The sequence below is a fragment of the Carcharodon carcharias genome, chromosome 7, assembly GCF_017639515.1.
Source record: "Carcharodon carcharias isolate sCarCar2 chromosome 7, sCarCar2.pri, whole genome shotgun sequence".
Classification (NCBI taxonomy): Eukaryota; Metazoa; Chordata; class Chondrichthyes; order Lamniformes; family Lamnidae; genus Carcharodon; species Carcharodon carcharias.
The window spans coordinates 191330394-191354049 of NC_054473.1; the positions used below are offsets into that span (position 1 = coordinate 191330394).

At 46.5% G+C, this 23656-nt stretch overlaps 1 protein-coding gene across 10 annotated transcripts in view; it reads right to left on the reverse strand.

Moving 5' to 3' along the window:
• LOC121279942 (protein CBFA2T1-like) overlaps window positions 1–23656 on the reverse strand; it is a 191811-nt gene that overhangs the window by 2406 nt on the left and 165749 nt on the right. For all 10 annotated transcript variants that reach the window (XM_041191522.1, XM_041191530.1, XM_041191529.1 and 7 more), the window contains 3 exons: window positions 21304–21366; window positions 13919–14109; window positions 10572–10727 (listed from right to left, as the gene is read on the reverse strand). In XM_041191522.1, the coding sequence (XP_041047456.1) occupies window positions 10572–10727; window positions 13919–14109; window positions 21304–21366 (410 nt within the window). The remainder of the gene's footprint in view (window positions 1–10571; window positions 10728–13918; window positions 14110–21303; window positions 21367–23656) is intronic.

Consider the following 23656-nt stretch of genomic DNA (forward strand, 5'->3'; position numbering starts at 1 on the left):
TGTTGCCAAAAAGAGTTGTCAGCCTGAAGATTGGGAAGGTTTGTTTTAAGCAAAGAAATTGGTAGAGGAAGAAAACAGAATGAGAGTAAACTAGCAAGACATATAAACACAGAATTGTAAGAGCTCTTACAAGTGAGTAAAAAAGAAGAGATAAGCAAAAGTAAGTCCCTTAGAGTTAAAGACAGAGATAGGAGAAATTATAAAGGGAAATAGCTGAGACGTTAAACAAATGGACTACAGCAGGTCTAAAAGGCAGCTCACCATCATCTTCTAATGGCAATAAATGCTGGCAGAGCCAGCATCACCCACATCCTTTGAAAGAATAAATTAAAAAATACTTATTTTGTATCTACCTTCACATCGAAAATACAACAAACAAACAGAAATAGTGGGGAACCTAGAGTCCAAGGACTTGAATTAATTAATATCGGTAAAGAAAAAGTACTGGAGAAACTGATGGGACAAAAAGACAAATCTCCTGTGCCTAATGGTCTACATTGTAATATTTTAAAAGCGGTGACTACAGAGATAGTGCATGTACTAGATTTGATCTTCCAGAATTCCCTAGATTCTGGAATGTCTTCATCGATAGGAAGACATTGCAAATTCAACACCGCTGTTCAAGAAAGGAGAAAACAGGGAACTGTAGGCCAGTTAGATCAGTAGCTGGGTAAATGCTAGACTCTATTATTAGAGACATGGCAAACAGGGCACTTGGAAATGATTAGAGAGAATAAATATGGTCAGGCAGGATTGACATATAATGGTCAGAGCCTCTGTAATTTCCTCCATTGTTTCTTTAACAGTCCAGGATATATTTCATCTGGGCCTGGTGACTAATCTACTTTCAAAGATGCCGAAAATTCTATGGAAGGAAAATCACTTTGGACAAAACTATTAATCTTTTGAGGGTGTAACCAGCAATATAGATAAGGGAAACCATAAGACCATAAGACCAGAAATTAGGCCATTTGGCCCATCGAGTCTGCTCCACCATTCAATCATGGCTGATAAGTTTCTCAGCCCCATTCGCCCACCTTCTCCCCATAACCTTTGATCCCCTTATCAATCAAGAACCTATCTATCTCGGTCTTAAATACCCACAATGACCTGGCCTCCACAGCCTTCTGTGGCAATGAATTCCATAGATTCACCACTCTCTAGCTAAAGAAATTTCTCCTCATCTCTGTTCTAAAAGGTCTTCCCTTTACTCTGAGGCTGTGCCCTCGGGTCCTAGTCTCTCCTACTAATGGAAACATCTTCCCCACGTCCACTCTATCCAGGCCTTTCAGTATTCTGTAAGTTTCAATCAGATCCCCCCTCATCCTTCTAAACTCCATCGAGTATAGACCCAGGGTCCTCAAATGTTCCTCATATGTTAAGCTTTTCATTCCTGGGATCATTCTTGTGAACCTCCTCTGGACCCTCTCCAGGGCCAGAACATCCTTCCTGAGATACGGGGCCCAAAATTGCTCACAATATTCTAAATGTGGTCTGACCAGAGCCTTATAAAGCCTCAACAGCACATCCCTGCTTCTATATTCTAGTCCTCTCGAAATAAATGCCAACATTGCATTTGCCTTCCTAACTACTGACTCAACCTGCAAGTTAACCTTAAGAGAATCCTGGACTAGGACTCCCAAGTCCCTTTGCACTCCAGATTTCTGAACTCTCCCCATTTAGAAAATAGTCTATGCCTCTATTCTTCCTACCAAAGTGCATGACCTCACACTTCCCCACGTTGTATTCCATCTGTCACTTCTTTGCCCATTCTCCTAACCTGTCCAAATCCTTCTGCAGCCTCCCTGCCTCCTCAATACTACTTGTCCCTCCACCTATCTTTGTACCATCTGCAAACTTAGCCAGGATGCCCTCAGTTCCTTCATCTAGATCATTAATGTATAAAGTGAAAAGTTGTGGTCCCAACACTGACCCTTGCCGAACTCCACTAGTCACTGGCCGCCATCACGAGAAGGACCCCCTTATCCCCACTCTCTGCCTCCTGCCAGACAGCCAATCTTCTATCCTTGCTAGTACCTTGCCTCTAACACCATGGGCTCTTATCTTACTGAGCAGCCTCCTGTGCGGCACCTTGTCAAAGGCCTTCTGGAAGTCCAAGTAGATAACATCCATTGGTTCTCCTTTGTCTAAACTACTCGTTACCTCCTCAAAGAATTCTAACAGATTTGTCAGGCATGACCTCCCCTTGATGAAACTTTGCCCTATTTTACTATGCACTTTCAAGTATTCTGAAATCTCATTCTTAATAATGGACTCTAAAATCTTGCCAACGACCGAGGTCAGGCTAATTGGTCTGTAATTTCCTGTCTTTTGCCTCACTCCCTTTACTTAAACAGGGGGGTTACATTAGCGATTTTCCAGTCCTCTGGGACCCTCCCTGACTCCAGTGATTCCTGAAAGATCACCACTAACGCCTCCACTATCTCTTCACCTATCGCCTTCAGAACTCTGGGGTGTAATCCATCTGGTCCAGGTGAATTATCCACCTTCAGACCTTTCAGTTTTCCTAGCATCTTCTCCTTGGTAATGGCTACCATACTCACCTTTGCCCCCCCAACTCTCTTGAACTTTGGGGATGTTACTTGTGTCTTCCACCGTGAAGACTGAGGCAAAGTACCTATTCAGTTCCTCCGCCATTTCTTTGTTCCCCACTACTACTTCTCCAGCATCATTTTCCAGCAGCCCAATGTCCACTTTTGCCTCTCTCTTACCCTTTATATATGTAAAAAACTCTTGCAATCTTCTTTTATATTACTGGCTAGTTTATCCTCATATTTAATCTTCTCCCTCATTTTTTTTTTAGTTGTCCTTTGTTGGTCTTTGTAGGTTTCCCAATTCCCTGGTTTCCCACTGCTCTTCGCCACATTGTATGCTTTCTCTTTAGCTTTTACGCTGTCCCTGACTTCCCCTGTCAGCCATGGTTGTCTCGTCCTCCCTTTAGTATGCTTCTTCTTCCTAGAGATGAATTTTTGCTGTGTCTCCCAAATTACTCCCAGAAACTCCTGCCATTGCTGTTCCACTGTCTTTCCTGCTAGGCTCATCTCCCAGTCAATTCTGGCCAGCTCCTCCCTCATGCCTCTGTAGTTGCCTTTATTCAACTGTAATACTGTTACAACTGATTCCAGCTTTTTCCTCTCAAATTGCAGGGTAAATTCTATCATATTATGATCACTTCCTCCTAAGGGTTCCTTCACCTTAAGCTCCCTTATCAAATCTGCCTCATTACACATCACTAAATCTAGAATTGCCTGTTCCCTAGTGGGCTCCACCACAAGCTGCTCCAAAAAGCCATCTCATAGACATTGCACAAATTCCTTTTCTTGGGATCCACTACCAACCTGATTTTCTCAGTCTACCTGCATATTGAAATCCCCCATGATCACTGTAACCTTGCCTTTCTTACACGCCTTTTCTATCTCCTGATGTATCTTGTGCCCCACATCCTGACTACTGTTCGGAGGCCTGTACATAACTCCCATTATGGTTTTTTTACCTTTGCAGTTCCTCAACTCTATCCACACAGATTCTACATCATCTGACCCTACATCATTTCTTGCTATCGATTTAATTTAATTTCTTACTAACAAAGCAACCCCACCCCCTCTGCCAACCTGCCTATCTTTTTGATAGGATGTATATCCTTGGATGTTTAGCTCCCAGTCCTGATCCCCTTGCAGCCATGTCTCCGTGATGCCCACCACATCATACCTGCCAATTTCAATCTGCACCACAAGCTCATTTACCTTATTTCATTTACTGCGTACATTCAGATACAACACCTTCAGTCCTGTATTTTCAGTCCCCTTTCTCATTGTCCTCCCTTTATCTGATGTGCTTGAAGTTAGATTCCTAGCCCTTTCCAAACACTCTGTCCTATTTTGTGCTCTGGAGAATTTAATAGCCTCTCCTGGGCTCTCCTTCCTTTTCAGTTTTTTCATAATTTTCCATGAAGTTGAATCCACCCCCCCCCCACATGCTAGCCTGCTGCTTTGTTTCCCATTTGTCAGACTTCTTGGAGTTTTACCCTTCCCTTCCCCCAACTTTCTAGTTTAAAGTCCTGTTGATGAACCAGTCAATGTAACATATTTGGATTTTGAGATGGCATTTGATAAGATCCCCCAAGGATCAGTATGAGAACCACTGCTTTTCCGTGATATATAAATGACTTTTAAAAAATTTGTTCATGGGATGTGAGCTTCGCTGGCTGGGCCAGCATTTATTGCCCATCCTAATTGCCCTTGAGAAGGTGGTGGTGAGCTGCCTTCTTGAATCGCTGAATTCCATGTGGTGTGGGTAAACACACAGTGCTGTTAGGAAGGGAATTCCAGGATTTTGATCCAGCGACAGTGAAGGAACAACGATATATTTCCAAGTCAGGAGGGAGAGTGGCTCAGAGGGGAGTTGCAGCTGATAGTGTTCCCATGTATCTGCTGCCAGTCTTCAGCCAATTCGATTCACTCCACATGATATCAAGAAACAGCTGAAGGCACTGGATACTGCAAAGGCTATGGGCCCTGACAATATTCTGGCAATAGTACTGAAGACTTGTGCTCCAGAACGTACTGCGCCCCTAGCCAAGCTGTTCCAGTACAGCTACAACACTGGCATCTACCCGGCTATGTGGAAAATTGCCCAGGTATAACCTGTACAGAATAAAAAGCAGGGCAAATCCAACCCAACCAATTCCCGCCCCATCACAGAATCATAGTGCCGAAGAGGCCCTTCGGTCCATCGAGTCTGCACCGACACATGAGAAACACCTGACCGACCTACCTAATCCCATTTACCAGCACTTGGCCCATAGCCTTGAATGTTATGACGTGCCAAGTGCTCATCCAGGTACTTTTTAAAGGATGTGAGGCAACCCGTCTCCACCACCCTCCCAGGCAGTGCATTCCAGACCGTCACCACCCTCTGGGTAAAAAAGTTTTTCCTCACATCCCCCTTAAACCTCCTGCCCCTCACCTTGAACTTATGCCCCCTCGTGACTGACCCTTCAACTAAGGGGAACAGCTGCTCCCTATCCACCCTGTCCATGCCCCTCATAATCTTGTACACCTCGATCAGGTCGCCCCTCAGTCTTCTCTGCTCCAACGAAAACAACCCAAGTCTATCCAACCTCTCTTCATAACTTAAATGTTTCATCCCAGGCAACATCCTGGTGAATCTCCTCTGCACTCCCTCCAGTGCAATCACATCCTTCCTATAATGTGGCGACCAGAACAGCACACTGTACTCCAGCTGTGGCCTCACCAAGGTTCTATACAACTACAACATGACCTCCCTACTTTTGTAATCTATGCCTCAATTGATAAAGGCAAGTGTCCCATATGCCTTTTTCTAGTTCTGTTGAAGGGTCATGAGGACTCAAAACGTCAACTCTTTTCTTCTCCGCCAATGCTGCCAGACCTGCTTAGTTTTTCCAGGTAATTTTGTTTTTGTTTTGCCTTTTTCACCATCCCACTAGCATGCCCCTCTGCCTTCAGAGATCTATGGACACACACGCCAAGGTCCCTTTGTTCCTCAGAACTTCCTAGTCTACTCTCGATCATCAGTAAAGTAATGGAAAGGGTCATCAACAGTGCTATCAAGCGGCACTTGCTCAGCAATAACCTGCTCACTGATGCCCAGTTTGGGTTCCACCAAGGCCACTCAGCTCCTGACCTCATTACAGCCTTGGTTCAAACATGGATAAAAGAGGGGAACTCCCGAGGTGAGGTGAGAGTGACTGCCCTTGACATCAAGGCAGCATTTGACCGAGTGTGGCATCAAGGAGCCCGAGCAAAGCTGGAGTCAATGGGAATCAGGGGGAAAACTCTCCGCTGGTTGGAGTCATATCTAGCACAAAGGAAGATGGTTGTGGTTGTTGGAGGTCAGTCATCTCAGCTCCAGGACATCACTGCAGGAGTTCCTCAGGGTAATGTCCTCGGCCCAACCATCTTCAGCTGCTTCATCAATGACCTTCCTTCCAGCATAGGGTCAGAAGTGGGGATGTTTGCTGATAATTGCACAATGTTCAGCACCATTCGTGACTCCTCAGATACTGAAGCAGTCCATGTCCAAATGCAGCAAGACCTGGACAATATCCAAGCTTGGGTTGACAAGTGACAAGTAACATTCGCGCCACACACGTGTCAGGCAATGACCATCTCCAACAAGAGAGAATCCAACCATCACCCCTTGATGTTCAGTGGCATTACCATCACTGAATCCCCCACTATCAACATCCTGGGGAGGTTACCATTGACCAGAACCTGAACTGGACTAGCCATATAAATACTGTGGCCACAAGAGCAGGTCAGAGGCTAGGAATCCTGTGACAAGTAACTCACCTCCTGACTCCCCAAAGCCTGTCCATCATCCACAAGGCACAAGTCAGGAGTGTGATGGAATACTCCCCGCTTGCCTGGATGAGTGTAGCTCCAACAACACTCAAGAAGCTCGACACCTTCCAGGACAATGCAGCCCGCTTGATTGGCACCACATCCACAAACTTTCACTCCCTCCCCCGACGCACAGTGGCAGCAGTGTGTACCATCTACAAGATGCACTGCAGGAATTCACCAAGGCTCCTTCGACAGCACCTTCAAAACCCACAACCACTACCATCTAGAAGGACACGGACAGCAGATAGATGGGAACACCAGCACCTGGAAGTTCCTCTCCAAGGCATTCATCATCCTGATTTGGAAATATATCGCTGTTCCGTCACTGTCACTGGATCAAAATCCTGGAACTCCCTCCCTAACAGCACTGTGGGTGTACCTACACCACATGGACAGCAGCGGTTCAAGAAGGCAGCTCACCACCACCTTCTCAAGGGCAATTAGGGATAGACAATAAATGCTGGCCTACCAGCAATGCCCACACCCCATGAACGAATAAAAATTTAAGTATCCGAGTTAATATGCGGGTAATTGAAATCCGCCACTATTACTGCCTTATTGGTTTAGCGTTCTCAAAAATTGCCACGAAATCTGCTCTTCTATCCTCCTCTGACTGTTTGGGGGTCTACAGCATACACCCAGCAGTGTGACTGCCCCTTTTTTGTTCCTTAGTTCAAAACATATATAACATCATTTGATGATTCCTCTAACATATCAACCCTTTTCACGCCTTTAATTGTTTCTTTAATCAATATTGTTACCCTCCTTCTCTTTTTAATCCCCCTCTCTATCTCATCTGAAAACCCTGTAACCAGGAACGTTAAAGTGCCAATCCTGCCCCTCTCTGGGCTAAAAAAGGTCATAATTCCACGTGTCAATCTGTGCCCACAGCTCATTATTCACTATACTCTTTTATGGGGGACTTTAATCTTCACATAAACGGGGACAATCAAATTGGCAAGGGTGGTCTAGAAGATGAGTTTGTAGAAGGTTTTCATGCTAGTTTCTTGGAGAAATATGTTGCGGAACTGACTAGGGATGAAGCTACCTTAGATCTAGTATTATGTAATGAAGCAGGGTTAATTGGTAATGTCATAGTCAAAAATCCACTGGGAAATAGTGATCATAATACCATTCAATTCAATGTTAAATTTGAAAATGACATACTCCAATCACAAACGAGAATCTTAAACTTAAACAAGCTAATTACATAGGTATAAGGGGAGAACTTGGCTAAGGTTAATTGGATAAACAGACTAAATGGTATGGAGGTAAATGAACATTGGGAAACCTTTAAAGAAATAATTCAAAATCTTCAACAAAAATACATTACATTTAAAACAAGAACTCAGCAAGAAAGATCTATCCGTGGCTCTCTCAGGAAGTTAAGGATATTAGTAAGAACATAAGAAATAGGAGTAGGCCATTCGGCCCCTCAAGCCTGCCCCGCCATTCAATAAGATCATTGCTGATCTGCCCCAGGCCTCAACTCCTCTTTCTAATCTCCTATTGGATTAAAAGAAGAGGCTTGGGAGTGTATAGAAACCAGCAGAGGGCCACGAAAACATTGATGGAAAGGGAAAAAGTAGAATGAAAGTAATCTAGCCAGTAATATAAAAAGAGATTGTAAGAGTATATAAAGAGGAAGAGAGTAGCTAAAGTAAATGTTAGCCCCTTAGAAGCAGAGACAGGAGAAATTATCGTGGGGTATGAAGAAATGGCAGAGGCATTGAACAAGTATTTTGTGTCTGTCTTCACAGTAGAAGACACAAGTTTCATACGGAAATAGACAATAACCTAGACGTTAAAAAGAGTGAGGAAATTAAGGAAATTGATATCAGGAAAGAAAAAGAATTGGTGAAACTTGAGGGACTAAAATCTGACAAATCCCTGGGACCTGATGGCATACAGCTTAGTGTTCTAAAAGAGACAGCTGCACAGATAGTGGATGTGCTGGCTATGATTTTCCAAAACTCCTTAGATTTGGGAATGGTCCCATTAGATTGGAAGTTGGTAAATGTTACAGCACTTCTAAAGAAAGGAAGAAGAAAGAAAACAGTGAACTCCAGGTCAGTTAACCTAACGTGTTGTTGGGAAAATGCTGGTATCTATTACTAAGGGAGTCTCAACAATGCATTTAGAAAAGCAATGCATAATTAGAAGTCAACATGGTTTTACAAATTTATTACAGTTTTTTCAGGATATAACTGGTAGGATGGATAAAGAGGAACCAGAAGATGTAGTAAACCTAGATTTCCAAAAGGCATTTGATAAGGTGCCACACAAAAGGTTAATAGCCAAGATAAGGGCTCATGGAGTTGGGGGTGATATTTTAGCATGGATACAGGATTGGTTAATGGATAGAAAACTGAGAGTGGGCACAAATGGGGCTTTTCAAGTTTACAGACAGTAAATAGTGGAGTGCTGCAAGAATCAATGCTGGGTCCCCAGCTATTTGAATGACTTTGATGTAGAGACTGAGGGTACTGTACCTAAGTTCGCTGATTATACAAAGCTAGATGGAAAGGTAAGTTGTGGGGGTCACACAGAGAGGCTGCAAAGAGATATAGACAAGTTAAGTGAGTGGGCAACAAGATGGCAGATGGAGTATTATGTAAGGAAATCTGAAGTTATTCATTTCAGTTGTTAAGAATAGAAAAGCAGAATATTTTTTAAAAGGTGTGAAAGTTGCTAGTATTGATGTTCAAAGAGACTTGGGTTTGCTCGTACAAGGAATGCAGAAAGTTAGCATGTAGGTGCAGCAAGCAGTTAGGAAGACAAATGGCATGTTGGCCTTTATTGTAAGGGGATTGGAGTACAGGAATAAAGAAGTCTTGCTGCAATTGAACAGGGTTCTGGTGAGACCATATCGGGAATAGTGTGTGCAGTTTTGGTCTCCACATTTAAGAAAGGATATACTTACATTGGAGATGGTACAGCGACGGTTCACTAGATTGGTCCCTGGGATGAGGGGGTTGTCCTATGATGAGAGGCTGAGTAAACTGGGTTTATATTCCCTGGAGTTTAGAAGAATGAGAGGTGATCTCATTGAAACATACAAAATTCTGAAGGGTTTTGACAGGGTTGATGCTGAGAGATTGTTTCTGTTGGTCGGAGAATCTAAAATACGGGGGGCACAGTCTCAGGATAAGGGCCCGATTATTTCGAACTGAGATGAGGAGAAATTACTTCGCTCAAAGGGTTGTGAATCTTTGGAATTTTCTACACCAGAGGGATGTAGATACTGCGTTGTTTAATATATATAAGGCTGGGACAGACAGATTTTTGATCTCCCAGGGAATTAAGGTATATGGGGAGCGGGTGAGAAAATAGAGTTGAAGTCCAAGATCAGCCACAATCATATTGAATGGTGGAGCAGGCTCAATGGGCCGTACAATCTACTCCTGTTCCTATTTCTCATGTTCTTGTGCATTTAGGCAAATATCATTAAGCACAACCAGACTCCTTTTTTTGTCTTTTTACAAACACTTGTTTGCTCTGCTTTTCAAATTCTCATGCTAACTTTCCATTTGCAGCTCTGTTTTTCTCTCTTCTGAATCTATGCTCAACTTCACATCAGTCTAGCTAGCTTAAACCTCCCCATCAACACTAGCAAACCTGCGCATGAGGATATTGGTCTCGGCCCTGTTGAGGTGTGACCCATTTGGCCTGTACAGATGCCATCTTCCCAAGATTTGGTCCCAATACCCAAGAATCTAAATCCACCCCTCCTGTGCTATCTCTCCACACACACATTCATCTGCTCCGTCCCCTTTATTCTGTACTCACTAGCATATGGCACAGGGAGTAATCCTGAGATTACTATCTTTGAGGTCCTGCTTCTTAATCCTTTTCCTAACTCCTTAAAATATGCCTGTGCACCTGATGAGATGAGCTGGAACATAGAAGCAGGCCATTCAGCCCATCGAACCTGTTCTGATGGCTGATCACCCCCTTTAACAGCTGTTTTATTCTGTACAAAAAAACAATTGAACTAATTTTGTCACAGTCACTCTCTCACACTGTGGGGCATTAATAAAGCCAATTGACCATTCTTGGCTCCAGATCTTCTGAGCGATTGATCAGGTACTCTACGAACTCTATGAGTTGGTCCTGATCCAGCCATGAATCATGGGATGAGTTTCAAGGAACAAATCATCTCACCTCCGAGGGAGGAGTAACCGAGGCCATCTGCCTGGCCCCACCGGGAGTGCGTCTCCTGTCGGATGAACACGGAGTGGCCCTGGCCATGGTGGTTATATCTGCAGGCCCGTCCGCCTCATCCTCCCGGCTCCAGGAGGCTGTGTGGATGCGGGAGGCCTGGAAAGAAAGGAAACACAGAAAAGCAAATAAAGTGGCTGAATGTGAAAATAAAATGGGTCAGTTCTCTCCATGCCACATGTCCTCTGCCATGGTGCTACCCTTCCCCTGCCCCCTCTCCCAGGATGTCCCACCAGCCTTCTGCTGTTCCAATCTGAAAGCCATCCCTAGTTAGCCTTACCCCTGAGTTCCTGCAATATTCTATCAGATAACGAATGCTGGCCCCAAGATACCCTGAATGTCTCCTTTTCAAGCTTCAGCAGGATATCAAACTACAGGAAACATAAACTGAAGTCCACACATGCACTGTCAGGCAGGAGGCATTGGACTGAAGTGGGAACTCGGGCTGATTTCCCCTGCTCCCTTAGGGGTTCTTAAGGGCAATTTCAGGATCCTCATCTCCGATCTCAGCTAATTCAGTACAGAGCCCAGCTAAAACTTTATGACTGGAAATGGAAAATTTAGAAACAAAAGGACATATAAAACTTTTAAATCCTCCCAATTTACATCACACTGACAGCCTCAGGATGCTCAAACACAAATTCATCTACAAAATGTGGAAGCTGACAATAAGGGAAGAGCAGGGAAGTGAGATAAATCAGATAGCTCTTTCAAAGAGCACACACAGGCGTGATGGGCTAAATGGGTCTCCTTCTGCACTACAGAAACTTGCATTTATATAATGCCTTTAAAGGAGTAAAATGCCCCAAAAGCAAACTCAATGAGCTTTGTCACCATCTATTTTAAACAGAATAACAAGTATACAACGATGTCAACAATTTGTATTTTAACAGGCATCTAAACTGTAGTAAAACAGCCCAGACTTCTTCATAGGGATATTATCAAATAGAATTTGACATCATGCCATGTAAGATATTAGGGCAGTTGATCAAAAATCAAAGAGGTAGGTTTTAAGGAATGCCTTAAGGAAGGAAAGTGAGATTGAGAGGCAGAGAGTTGTAGGGAGGAATTCGAGAGATTAGGCCCTTGGCAGCTAAAGACATGGCCACCAATGGTGGAGGAATTAACATTGAGGTAGTTCAAGAAGCTAGAATTGGAGGAGCACAGATATCTTGAAGGGCTGTAGGGCTTGGGGAGATTACAGAGATAGGGAGGGGCAAGGCCATGGAGGGATTGAAACCAAGTCTGAGAATTTTAAAGACTTGCTTAACAGGGAGGATGGGGTAGGTCAGTGAGCACAGGGTCAGTGAGCACTTTGTGTGAGTTAGGACACTGGCAGCAAAATTTTAGATTGCCTCAAGTTTACAGAGGGTAGAATGTGTAAGACCAGCCAGAAGAACATTGGAATAGTCAAGTCTAGAGGTAACTAAGGCATGAATGAGGGTTTCAGCAGCAGAAGAGCTGAAGCAGGGGCAGCCTTGGGTAACATTATTGAGGTGGAAAGAGTGATGTCACAGAAGTTTATCTCATGGTCAAATGTGATACCAACTTTGTGAACAGTCAGGTTCAGCTTCAGATACTTGCCTGATAGAATCTAGGGAAAGAAGTTCGTAATGGGGACCAGAGGCAATAGCTTTCATCTTCCCAATATTATCGGAGGAAATGTCTGCTCATCCAGTACTGAATCTCAGATAGACTGTCTGATAATTCAATGATAGGAATAGGGAGAGGTAGTGGTGAGGTAGAACTGGCTGTCATCATCATATATATGGCAACTACACATGTTCAGATGATGTCACTGAGGGGCTGCATGTAGATGAGAAATAGGAATGGTCAAAGGATCGTTGGAGGATACCAAAAGTAATGGTGGGGAGCAAGAAGAGAAGCCATTGCAGGCAATTCTCTGGCTATAACTGGATCTTATGAATAGGACCAGGTAAATATTCCCACCCAGCTAGGCAAGAGTGAAGAAGCATTGTGGGAAGAAGCCATGTCAAAGGTCAAGAAGGACGGGGAGGGTTAGCTAATTTTTGTCACAGTCATTTGGATGTCATCTAGAATTGAAAAAGCAGTTTCAGTACTGAGACAGGATAGAAACCTAATTGGTAAGATTCTAAACTGGAGTTCCATATATGATTCAATAACCCCAAATACCGGCCACAAATAATCAGGCAGTCAGTAATAATCAGGATGGATAACAAAGCAAATAGATGTCTGAATTATAAATACCAGGCATGGGAGTAAGTGGCCACCAACAAGGGAGTGACCAATTCACTGGGCCAGAGAATGCTGTACCTGTCCTGGGAGTGTTTGATGGGGGCAGTGTAGAGGCAGCTTTACTCTGTATCTAACCCCGTGCTGTACCTGTCCTGGGAGTGTTTGATGGGGGCAGTGTAGAGGGAGCTTTACTCTGTATCTAACCCTGTGCTGTACCTGTCCTGGGAGTGTTTGATAGGGACAGTGTAGAGGGAGCTTTACTCTGTATCTAACCCCGTGCTGTACCTGTCCTGGGAGTGTTTGATCGGGGCAGTGTAGAGGGAGCTTTACTCTGTATCTAACCCCGTGCTGTGCCTGTCCTGGGAGTGTTTGATGGGGGCAGTGTAGAGGGAGCTTTACTCTGTATCTAACCCCGTGCTGTACCTGTCCTGGGAGTGTTTGATAGGGACAGTGTAGAGAGAGCTTTACTCTGTATCGAACCCCGTGCTGTACCTGTCCTGGGAGTGTTTGATGGGGACAGTGTAGAGGAAGCTTTACTCTGTATCTAACCCCGTGCTGTACCTGTCCTGGGAGTGTTTGATGGGGACAGTGTAGAGGGAGCTTTACTCTGTATCTAACCCCGTGTTGTACCTGTCCTGGGAGTGTTTGATGGGGAGAGTGTAGAGGAAGCTTTACTCTGTATCTAAACATAGATCTACACAAGTGGATCCTTCCATTAAAAAGAAATTAAAGACCAAAAAATTTCAGTAAGGAAAGGAAAATTTTCATCTAAAACTATTAAATTAATTGCTGGAGCACAATAGAAAATGTTGGAAATACATAGCAGGTCTGGCAGCAACTGTGGAGAGAGAAGCAGAACTAACGTATCAAGACTGGATGACTCTTTTTTGGGACTGGAGAAGTCATATTGGAATCGAAATGTTAACTGTCTTTTTTCTCTCCACAGATGCTGTTATACCTGCTGAGTTTTTCCAGCATTTTCTGTTTTTGTTTCAGACTTCCAGCATTCGCGGTATTTTGCTTTTAAATAAATTTCTGAGCTAGTGGCTCTCTGGACCTCCTCCAGCTCTCACCTCATTGGAGTCCTCCTGTTTGTTGATGGTGGACCGGGCATCCTCAGATGCTTGCCTCTTCGCCTCAGACAGTGCACGTTCCATCTTTGCTCGTTCGGCTGTGATCATCTCATGGGCCTTGCATTCTGCTTCCAGTACTGCTTTCTTTAGCTCCATCATGGCCTGTCGCTTCACCTCATTCACCGCTTCTTCTGGGAAGGAGAAAAGGAGACATTAAAACCAGTCTGCAGCTGTACTTGGGTTTGTGTTTTGAGACTTACATCATGTGGCTGCATTTCATGCAGGACCTGGAATATTCTTGCTGTGTGATCCAGATCCAGCAGCGTGTACCATCTACAGGATACACTGCAGCAACTCACCATGGCTCCTTCAATAGCACCTTCCAAACCCACAACCACTACCATCTGGAAGGACAAGGGCAGCAGACACATGGGAACACCACCACCTTGAAGTTCCCCTCCAAATCACTCACCATCCTGACTTGGAAATACATCACCGTTCCTTCACTGTTGCTGGGTCAAAATCCTGGAACTCCCTCCCTAACAGCACTGTGGGTGTACCTACACCACATGGACTGCAGCGGTTCAAGAAGGCAGCTCACCACCACCTTCTCAAGGGCAATTAGGGATGGGTAATAAATGCTGGCCTAGCCAGCGACACCCACATCCCATGAATGAATTTTAAAAAAATTGAGGCCAAGCCAGAGTTTTATAAAACTTCATCATATCTGCCTTCCTTTTGTATTTATGGTGCTCTTTATAAAGCCCAGGATCCTTTGTGCCTTTTTAACCACTTTCTCAACCTGCCCTGCCACCTTCAATGATTTCTGCACGTTTACTCCCAGGTCCCTCTGTTCCTGCACCCCCTTTTGTAATAGACCCTTTATTTTATATTTCCTCTCTTCATTCTTCCTACCAAAATGTAACACTCCACACTTAGCTGCAATTACTTTTACCTGCCACTTATCCACTTGTTCCACCAGCCTGTCTATGTCCTCTTGAAGTCTATCATTATTCTCTTCACAGTTCACAATACTTCCACATTTTGTGTCATCCACAAATTTTGAAATAATGCTCTGCACACCCAAATCTAGGTCATTGGTATATATCAATAAAAGCAGTGGTCCTAATATCGACCCCCAGGGAATCCCATTGTCCACATTCCTTAAGTCTGAAAAGCAACCACTCACCACTATTCTGTTTCCTGTTACTCAGCCAACTTCTGCCATTGCCACTGTCCGTTTTATTCCCTGGGCTTCAACTTTGCTGACAAGCCTGCTTTGTGGCAATTTATCAAATGCCTTATGGAAGTCCACATACACCACATCAACCACTTTACCTTCATGAATCCTTTCTGTTACATTATAAAAAAAACCAACTTAGGGCAGAAATGTTCGCTGAGCGGGCGGGCGCGTGTCCAACCTGCTCAAGTGTAAAATAGCGCGTGATGACGTCGGATGAGCATCCCAATGTTATGGCATACTCACGCGATATTTCGGCCGTGGGCGCATGCAGGAGTCAGAGCCTCACCAGCCATCAATTACGAGGCCAGTTAAGACCATTAAAAAAGCACTTAAGCTGGACTTTTACGTTGCTCATGCCGGCAGCCGACAATTTACTAAACCTCACCCGGGCAGGATAAAAAGGGTCAGCAGCATTGCCAGTGTGAGTAGTGAGGAGTTTAGGAGATAGTTTGCTGCTGGTTGTTTATTGGTACTTGGCAGCTTCACCTCTGTTTGGGGCTTCATTGTTAACATTTCCAGGCCTCATTTCAGGACTTATTGGTGTCTCTGAGGCCCTCGGAGGATTCAGACCTTGTGGACCCTTCCAGGTATCACGCAGCCTTCCTTTACCCTGGTAAAGGGGATTGTGGCCTCTGCTGCAGGTACCTCCTCTGAGGAGGAAGAGATGGGCCCAAGGGAGGGGAGGACAGGTGTCCCTATGCAGCTTCCTGGGGAGGGACCTGTGGGAGGAGAGGCGCAGGCACAAGGGGTGCAGGGCCAGCAGGAAGTCCAAGGCTTAAGGGGCCGCAGAAGACGCCACTATCCCACTGCCAGGGTTTACAGGCAGTGATGCAGCTACCTCAATATGTCTGAGGTGCAATGCCAAAGAAGGTTACACCTCATCAGCTCCAACTGTATGGGTGGACACCCCAAACCAGTGGCTCTGAAGGTCACCTCAACTTCGATGCCTCTGGCTCTTTCCAGGGCTCAGTGGGGGATCTGTTTGGAGTCTCCCAATCAGCTGTCCACAGTTGTGTCAAGCTGGTGATAGGAGCTCTGTTCAGGCTGGTACTGACCTTTATTCTTTACTGTACAGAGAAGGTCAGCCAGACAGAGCGAGCCAGAGGCTCTGCCACGATTGCTGGGTTCCCCCGTGTCCTGGGTGCTACAGACTGTACACATGTGGCCATCAAGGCGCCAAGGGTCAGCCCGGTGCCTTCGTCAACAGGAAGGGCTTCCACTCCATGAACGATCAGGTAGTGTGTGATCACAGGATGCAGATTCTGCAAGTCTGTGCGAGGTACCCAGACAGCTCCCATTACGTGTACATCCTGAGACACTCCCAGGTGCTGAGGCTCTTCAGTGCTCCAGCCCAGCTGGATGGATGGCTGCTGGGTAACAAGGGCTCTCTGTTGAAGAGGTGCCTCATGAGGCCTCTCCACCACCCAAGAACAGAGGCAGAGCAGCGTTATACTTGGAGTCATGCCTTCACAAGGGTGGTGGTAGAAAGAACCATAAGTCTTCTGATGATGTGTTTCTGATGCCTGGACCATTCAGGGGGAGCACTGCAATGCCCCCCCCAAGAGCGGGTGTCACTGATAGTGGTTACATGCTGTGCTCTCCACTATCTGACACTGGCAAGGGGGAGACCCACTGGAGGAAGAGGATCTTGAGGCAGCTGCACAGGCCACAGTGGATGAATCCAGCAGTGAGTCAGAAGAGGAGCACAGTGAGGAGAACACTGAGTGTGTGCAGCCAGACTTCAGTAACCTTCAGAGAGGCAGAGACACCAGGAAAACCTTGAAACAAGACTCCTTCAGCTAGGCTACCAAAGATCTGCTACCACCTGGTGCCAGGGCTGCTGTCTCCATCCTGAGTGTTTGAAATGACCCTTTCATTTGCACCCAAAGTCCACCCAATGGCTGTGCAATAAATATCCTGCCACTCACATCCAGTATTACACACTGGCGTACCCAGCACCAGAAAGAAAAACGGTGAAGCATACTCAGGCCATCGGAACAAAGGCAAATTTAATGTTATTGTCACATTGAATGCATAATGATATGACCATTACTGGTGTTGATGTCCACATCAGCAGACATATAAACCAAACATAAATGGACAGAAAATCACCCATGACCAGTCCCTCTTGTGCTCATGGTACCTCTTAACTTACGTTTGTGAGTGCTATGTCTAGGTCCTCCCCCCTCGCTGGCACTGGCATTGGAGGCAGCTGCTGACTCTGCTGTCCTGTTGGTCTTGATGACCTTGGCAGTCGTCCTCTGGCCAGTGCAGCCTGTGCTGGTCCCGCCTGGGAGGCAGAGGCCAGTGCCACAACTGGCATCTCCCCAGTCATTGCAGCCTCATCAGATGTGACGGTCACTGGCAGAGGGGCAAAGGAGCTGCTGCCATTATCCAGAGCGCCCTGAGAGGAGCCCGCAGAGACGACAGGCAGCTCGTACGCCAAGGTGAGGTCACTCTGGACCTCCCTCCTCACCATTGTTGGACGGGCACCTAGCTGGGATACTGGGTGCCTGATCCATCTCCCATACTGACACTAACCACCTTAGATCAGTGCCTGTATGAGGGCTGCAGGTCCCAGCGCAACCCCAGGAACCCCTTATTCTGTCCCTGGAGCTGCCTCTCCATCAGAGTCGCCATTCTCTCAATGGAGGAGACAGTGCGCTCAGCCATGAGGGTCAATGCAGTGCTCATGCTCCACATGGACTCCTCCACAACAGAGACCATGGCATGCAGACCCTCATGGATCCCCGCCAAATCCTACATAGAAACATAGAAACTAGGAGCAGGAGTAGTCCATTACAGCCCTTCGAGCCTGCTCCACCATTTAATATGATCATGGCTGATCCTCTATTTCAACGCCATATTCCCTTTCTCTCCATACCCCTTGATGCCCTAATATCCAAAAAATTATCAATTTCTTTCTTGAATATACTCAGTGACCCGGCCTCCACAGCCTTCTGTGGTAGAGAATTCCACAGGTTGGCCACCCTCTGAGTGAAGAAATTGTTTTTCATCTCAGTCCTAAATGGCCAGCTCCATATCCTGAGACTGTGGCCCCTTGTTCTAGACTCCCCATCCAGGGGAAACATCCTTCCTGCATCTAGTCTGTCTGGCCCTGTTAGAATTTTATATGTTTCAATCAGATCCCCTCTCATTCTTCTAAACTCTAGTGAATACAGGCCCAATCGAACCAATCCCTCCTCATACAACTGTCCTGCCATCCCCAGTATCAGCCTAGTGAACCTTCGTTGCACTCTCTCTATGGTTAGTATATCCTTTCTTTGGTAGGGAGACCAAAACTGCACACAGTACTCCAGGTGTGGCCTCACCAAGGCCCTGGGTAACTGCAGTAAGACATCCCTACTTCTGAACTCAAATCCTCTTACAATGAAGGCCAACATCCCATTTGCCTTCCTAATTGCTGGCTGCACCTGCCTGTTTACTTTCACTGACTGGTGTACAAGGACACCCAGATCCCTTTGTACATCCAATTTCCCAATATATCACCATTTAAATAATACTCTGCCTTTCTGTTTTTCACACTGATGTGTATAACTTCACATTTATCCATGTTATACTGCATCTGCCATGTGTTTGCCCACACACACAACTTGTCTAAATCACCCTGAAGCCTCCTTGCATCCTCCTCACCACCCCGCCCAGTTTTGTGTCATCAGCAAACTTGGAAATATTGCATTTGGTTCCCTCGTCCAAGTCATTTATATATATCGTGAATAGCTGGGACCCAAGCACTGATCCCTGCGGTAACCCACTAGTCACCGCCTGCCACTCAGAAAAAGACTCATTTATTCCCACTCTCTGTTTCCTCCTGCACATCCTCTGACTGCCGGCGCCCTGGGCACTCTCTGCTCCCACCTGAGCCTCAAGCGAGTGTGAAGCGCCCTCACCAATGTGCACCGACATTCTAGCTGCTGATCTAATGCCCACTGAGGTGCTGGTATCTGCGCTGGTGCCTGGTTCAGAGTGCGGGTGTGACGCAGGTGTTAATGAAGCCCGGTGGTCCTCTGGCATCAGGGGTGGCCAACTGGGGTCCAAAAAGTGAGTGCGTGCTGGCGAGTCTAAGGGAGAAGAAGGACATGCCATTAGTTAAAGTAATCTCACTGTCACTGTGCATACCAGGCACCCTGGTGAGACAATGGAGATCTGCATCACGGCGCCATCGTCTTTCAATGATCAATGGGGACTCCAGGTTTGAGGCTCCCATCAACGAAGAGACTGCACTAGAGCGGCTGCACAATCCGAAACTCTCACCTCTGTGCACTGCGCTCTTACCTTCGTCTGACACCCCAGCCTCTCCAAACCCGGTTGCACGTGGAGGGTGTCCTGCTTGAACCGGGAGAGCATCAGCAGGGTGGGCGGAGCCTCGGCCTGGACGGGGCCTCTCTGATTGGTTATGGCTTGTCTTTTCCTGAAAGGACAGAGGAGCATTGATGAGACCCCTCTCTACCTGCAGCACCATTGCAGCCTGGACAACCCCAGCTGAGGAACACCTCACAGGGCACATCCGAGTTGTGGCCCTCAAGCCGCAAGGCACTAAGGCCAAGCAGCCAGGGCTTACCGACTTGGCCAGCTCTGGCGTGATTGACAGTTGGCATTCAGACTCTAGCACACCTGAGATCCACAACTCGGACGGCAACAGCTTAACACTTCTGTACACTGATCCATGCCAACATGGTACTCACCCCTCCTGAGTGCAGTAGATCATTGAACCTCTTCCGGCACTGCCCCCATGTGCGCTGCATCATTACAAGGCTGCTCACCTGGGCTGCCACCTCCTCCCATGTCCTCTTTGTGAGGTGCGGTGGCCTCCTCCTCCCATCCCTGGGGACAAGGTTATCCCTCCTGGTAGCCGCCTCCTCCAGGAGGACTGCGAGGCACTCATCCAAAAAGCAGGGGACCGAGCGCCCACCTGAACTGCTCTCCCGCTTGGCGTCTCCAGCTGCATTCAACTCTATCACTTTGCTAATGTAGAACAGACCTTCTTCCTCGGCAGCCTTCCCGGGGCTGCCTGGGCTGTTTTTAAACTGCTCCTGCCCACCCCCCTCACTCTTTCCCAACCAGTGCGGAGCTGCATTTGATGGGTGGGCCTTAATTGGCCCGTCAGCGTGAAATTGCAGTTGGAGGCTGATCACAGGCAGTGGTCCCTTTCCCAGCTGATCCCAGCCCCACCAACCACACCCGCCTGCCAAACTCAAAATTTCGCCCTTGAACACGATTGTGCCAACTTTCCTTAATTACTCCATATTTGTCCAAGTGATTGTTAATTTTGTCCCAGATTATCATTTCTAAAATTCTCTCCACCCTGAAGTTAAACTGACTAGCCTGTAGTTGCTGGGATTATCCTTATATCCTTTTTTTAAACAAGGATACAATATTTGCAATTCTCCAGTTCTCTGACACCATGCCTGTATCTAAGGAGGATTGAAAAATTATGGCCAGTGTCTCTGCAATTTCCACCCCTAATTCTGAGTGTATCCACGATGCATCCCATTTGGTCCTGGTTACTTAACAACTTTAAGTACAGCCAACCTTTCTAATACCTCCTCTTTGTCCATTTTTAGCCCATCTAGTGTCTCAACAACCTCCTCTTTCACTCTACCTTCAGGAGCATCTTCTTCCTCGGTAAAGACAGGTGCAAAGTACTCATTCAATACTGCAGCCGTGCCCTCATCTCCAGGCATAAATCCGTTTTTGCTCCCTAAATGGCCCCACCCCTTCTCTGACGATGCTTTTACTATTTACCTGCCTATAGAGACTTCTGAATTCCCCTTGATGTTAACTGCCAGTCTTTTCTCATACTCAGTGACTATACTTCGTAAAGTATTTCATTGGCTGTGAAACATCCTGGGACATCCGGAGGTCATGAAAGGCGCTATAAAGATGCAAGTCTTTACTTCTTTCTTTCTATTTAATTTTGTTCCTCTCTGGGACAGCCTGCCCCCAACACTCTGTTACCCTTTTATGCAAGGGTGGAAAAATCCATTCACTGAGTAGCAGCAAGTGAGGTAGCTCCCTGCATATAGAGGGCACACAATGGGGAATGGTGGGTCAGAGGCCTTATACTGAGAGAGGGTGGGGTTCAGATCCACATTTACAAATTAACAGCAGTGCAGCCTACCGGCTTTTTTCCAGATCTCTTCCCGTGTGTAACCCTGTCTTTGCAGTATTGCTCCATCTATTTCTGAAAACACAAAACAAAAACCTTTAAGTGGGAAATGCGCATAAACCATTCCCGACGTCACTTACATACATATTCTACAACAGCAACTCGTCAAAGCTTCTACCACAGCACCTTCCAAACCTTCCAAATCTACCACCTAGAAGAAGAAAGGCAGGAGATGCATGGTCCTCCTCCAAGTCATTCATCATCCTGACTTGGAAATATATCGCTGTTCCTTCATTGTCAGTGGGTGAAAATCCCAGATCTCTCTTCACAGCAGCACTGTAGATGTACCTACACCACATGGACCTCAGTGATTCAATGAGGTGGTTCATCATCACCTTCTCAAGGGCAATTAGGGACGGGTAATAAAATGCTGGCCTTGCCAGTGCCTCTCACACCCCATGGAGATATAAGAATGTTTAAAAAAACCAGGCTGTTGCTCAGCATCCAGGTGAGGGTTAAGCTGGTTTTGCTGAGGGTGGCCCAAGGTTCAGATCTACCTAGATGTACCCAGTCCATGAATAATAATGAATATTCCACATAAACAAACCCTCTTTGCCCTTTGTCCTTCAATGTTTAATTTGAAGGCTTCATTGAAGGCAGTTTTAGAATATTTCTCTCATCTTTTGGGTGGCCATATTGTGGCCAGATGTAGGACATCAGGACAGTGTGATAGTAAATGTAGAACATGGGGGCAGAGTATTCCATTCAGTCCTTTGCACCTGTTCTGTTATTCAAATAGATCATGGCTGAGGGAGGGAGCAGCTTGAATAGGGTGGGTAGTGTTGAACCAGTGAGAGGGTGGGGTTCAGAACATGAGATTCAGAATGGTATGATCAGAGTATAGGAAAGTAACATGAAAACCCTGGGCTCCACTCTCTGATGAACAGGATTAGCTGCAACTCAGGACATTTTCCTCAGTTTTATCCCTTGTCCTCCACTGAGATATGGGATCCACAGGCACTGCAACTCACTGGGCTATGGATCCACAGGAACTGTTTCTCACTGGGGTACGGGATCCACAGGAACTACTCCTCACTGGGGTATGGGATCCACTGGAACTGCTTCTCACTGGGGTACAGGATCCACAGGACCTGCTTCTCACTGGGGGTATGGGATCCACAGGACCTGCTTCTCACTGGGCTATGGATCCACAGGCACTGCTTCTTACTGGGGTACAGGATCCAGAGGCACTGCTCCTCACTGGGGGTAAGGGATCCACAGGAACTAATTCTCACTGGGGTACGGGGTCCAGAGGCACTGCTTCTCACTGCGGTACGGGATCCACAGGAACTGCTTCTCACTGGATGCAGGATCCACAATCACTGCTTCTCATTGGGGTATGGAATCCACAGACACTGCTTCTCACTGGGGGTATGGGATCCACAGGCACTGCTTCTCACTGGGGTATAGGATCCACAGGCACTGCTTCTCACTGGGGTATGGGATCCACAGGAACTGCTTCTCACGGGGCTGTAGGATCCACAATCACTGCTTCTCACTGGGGGTATGGGATCCACAGACACTGCTTCCCACTGGGGGTATGGGATCCACAGCACTGCTTCTCACTGGGGGTATAGGATCTACAGGCACTGCTTCTCACCGGGGGTATAGGATCCACAGGCACTGCTTCTCACTGGGGTATGGGATCCACAGGAACTGCTTCTCACTGGGGTATGGGATCCAGAGGAACTGCTTGTCATTGGGTACAGGATCCATAATCACTGCTTCTCACTGTGGTATGGGATCCACAGACACTGCTTCTCACTGTGGTATAGGATCCACAGACACTGCTTCTCACTGGGGTATGGGATCCAGAATACTGCTTCTCACTGGGGTATGGGATCCACAGACACTGCTTCTCATTGGGGTATGGGATCCAGAATATTGCTTCTCACTGGGGTATGGGATCCAGAGGAACTGCTTCTCACTGGGGTGTAGGATCCACAGGAACTGCTTCTCATTGGTGTATGGGCTGCACAGGCACTGCTTCTCACTGTGGTATGGGATCCACAGGCACTGCTTCTCACTGGGGTATGGGATCCAGAATATTGCTTCTCACTCCGGTATGGGATCCGGAGGAACTGCTTCTCACTGGGTACAGGATCCACAATCACTGCTTCTCACTGGGGTGTAGGATCCATAGGCACTGCTTCTCACTGGGTGTATGGGATCCAGAGACACTGCTTCTCATTGGTGTATGGGATCCACAGACACTGCTTCTCACTGGAATACAGGATCCACAGACACTGCTTCTCACTGGGGTATGGGATCCACAGACACTGCTTCCCACTGGGGGTATGGGATC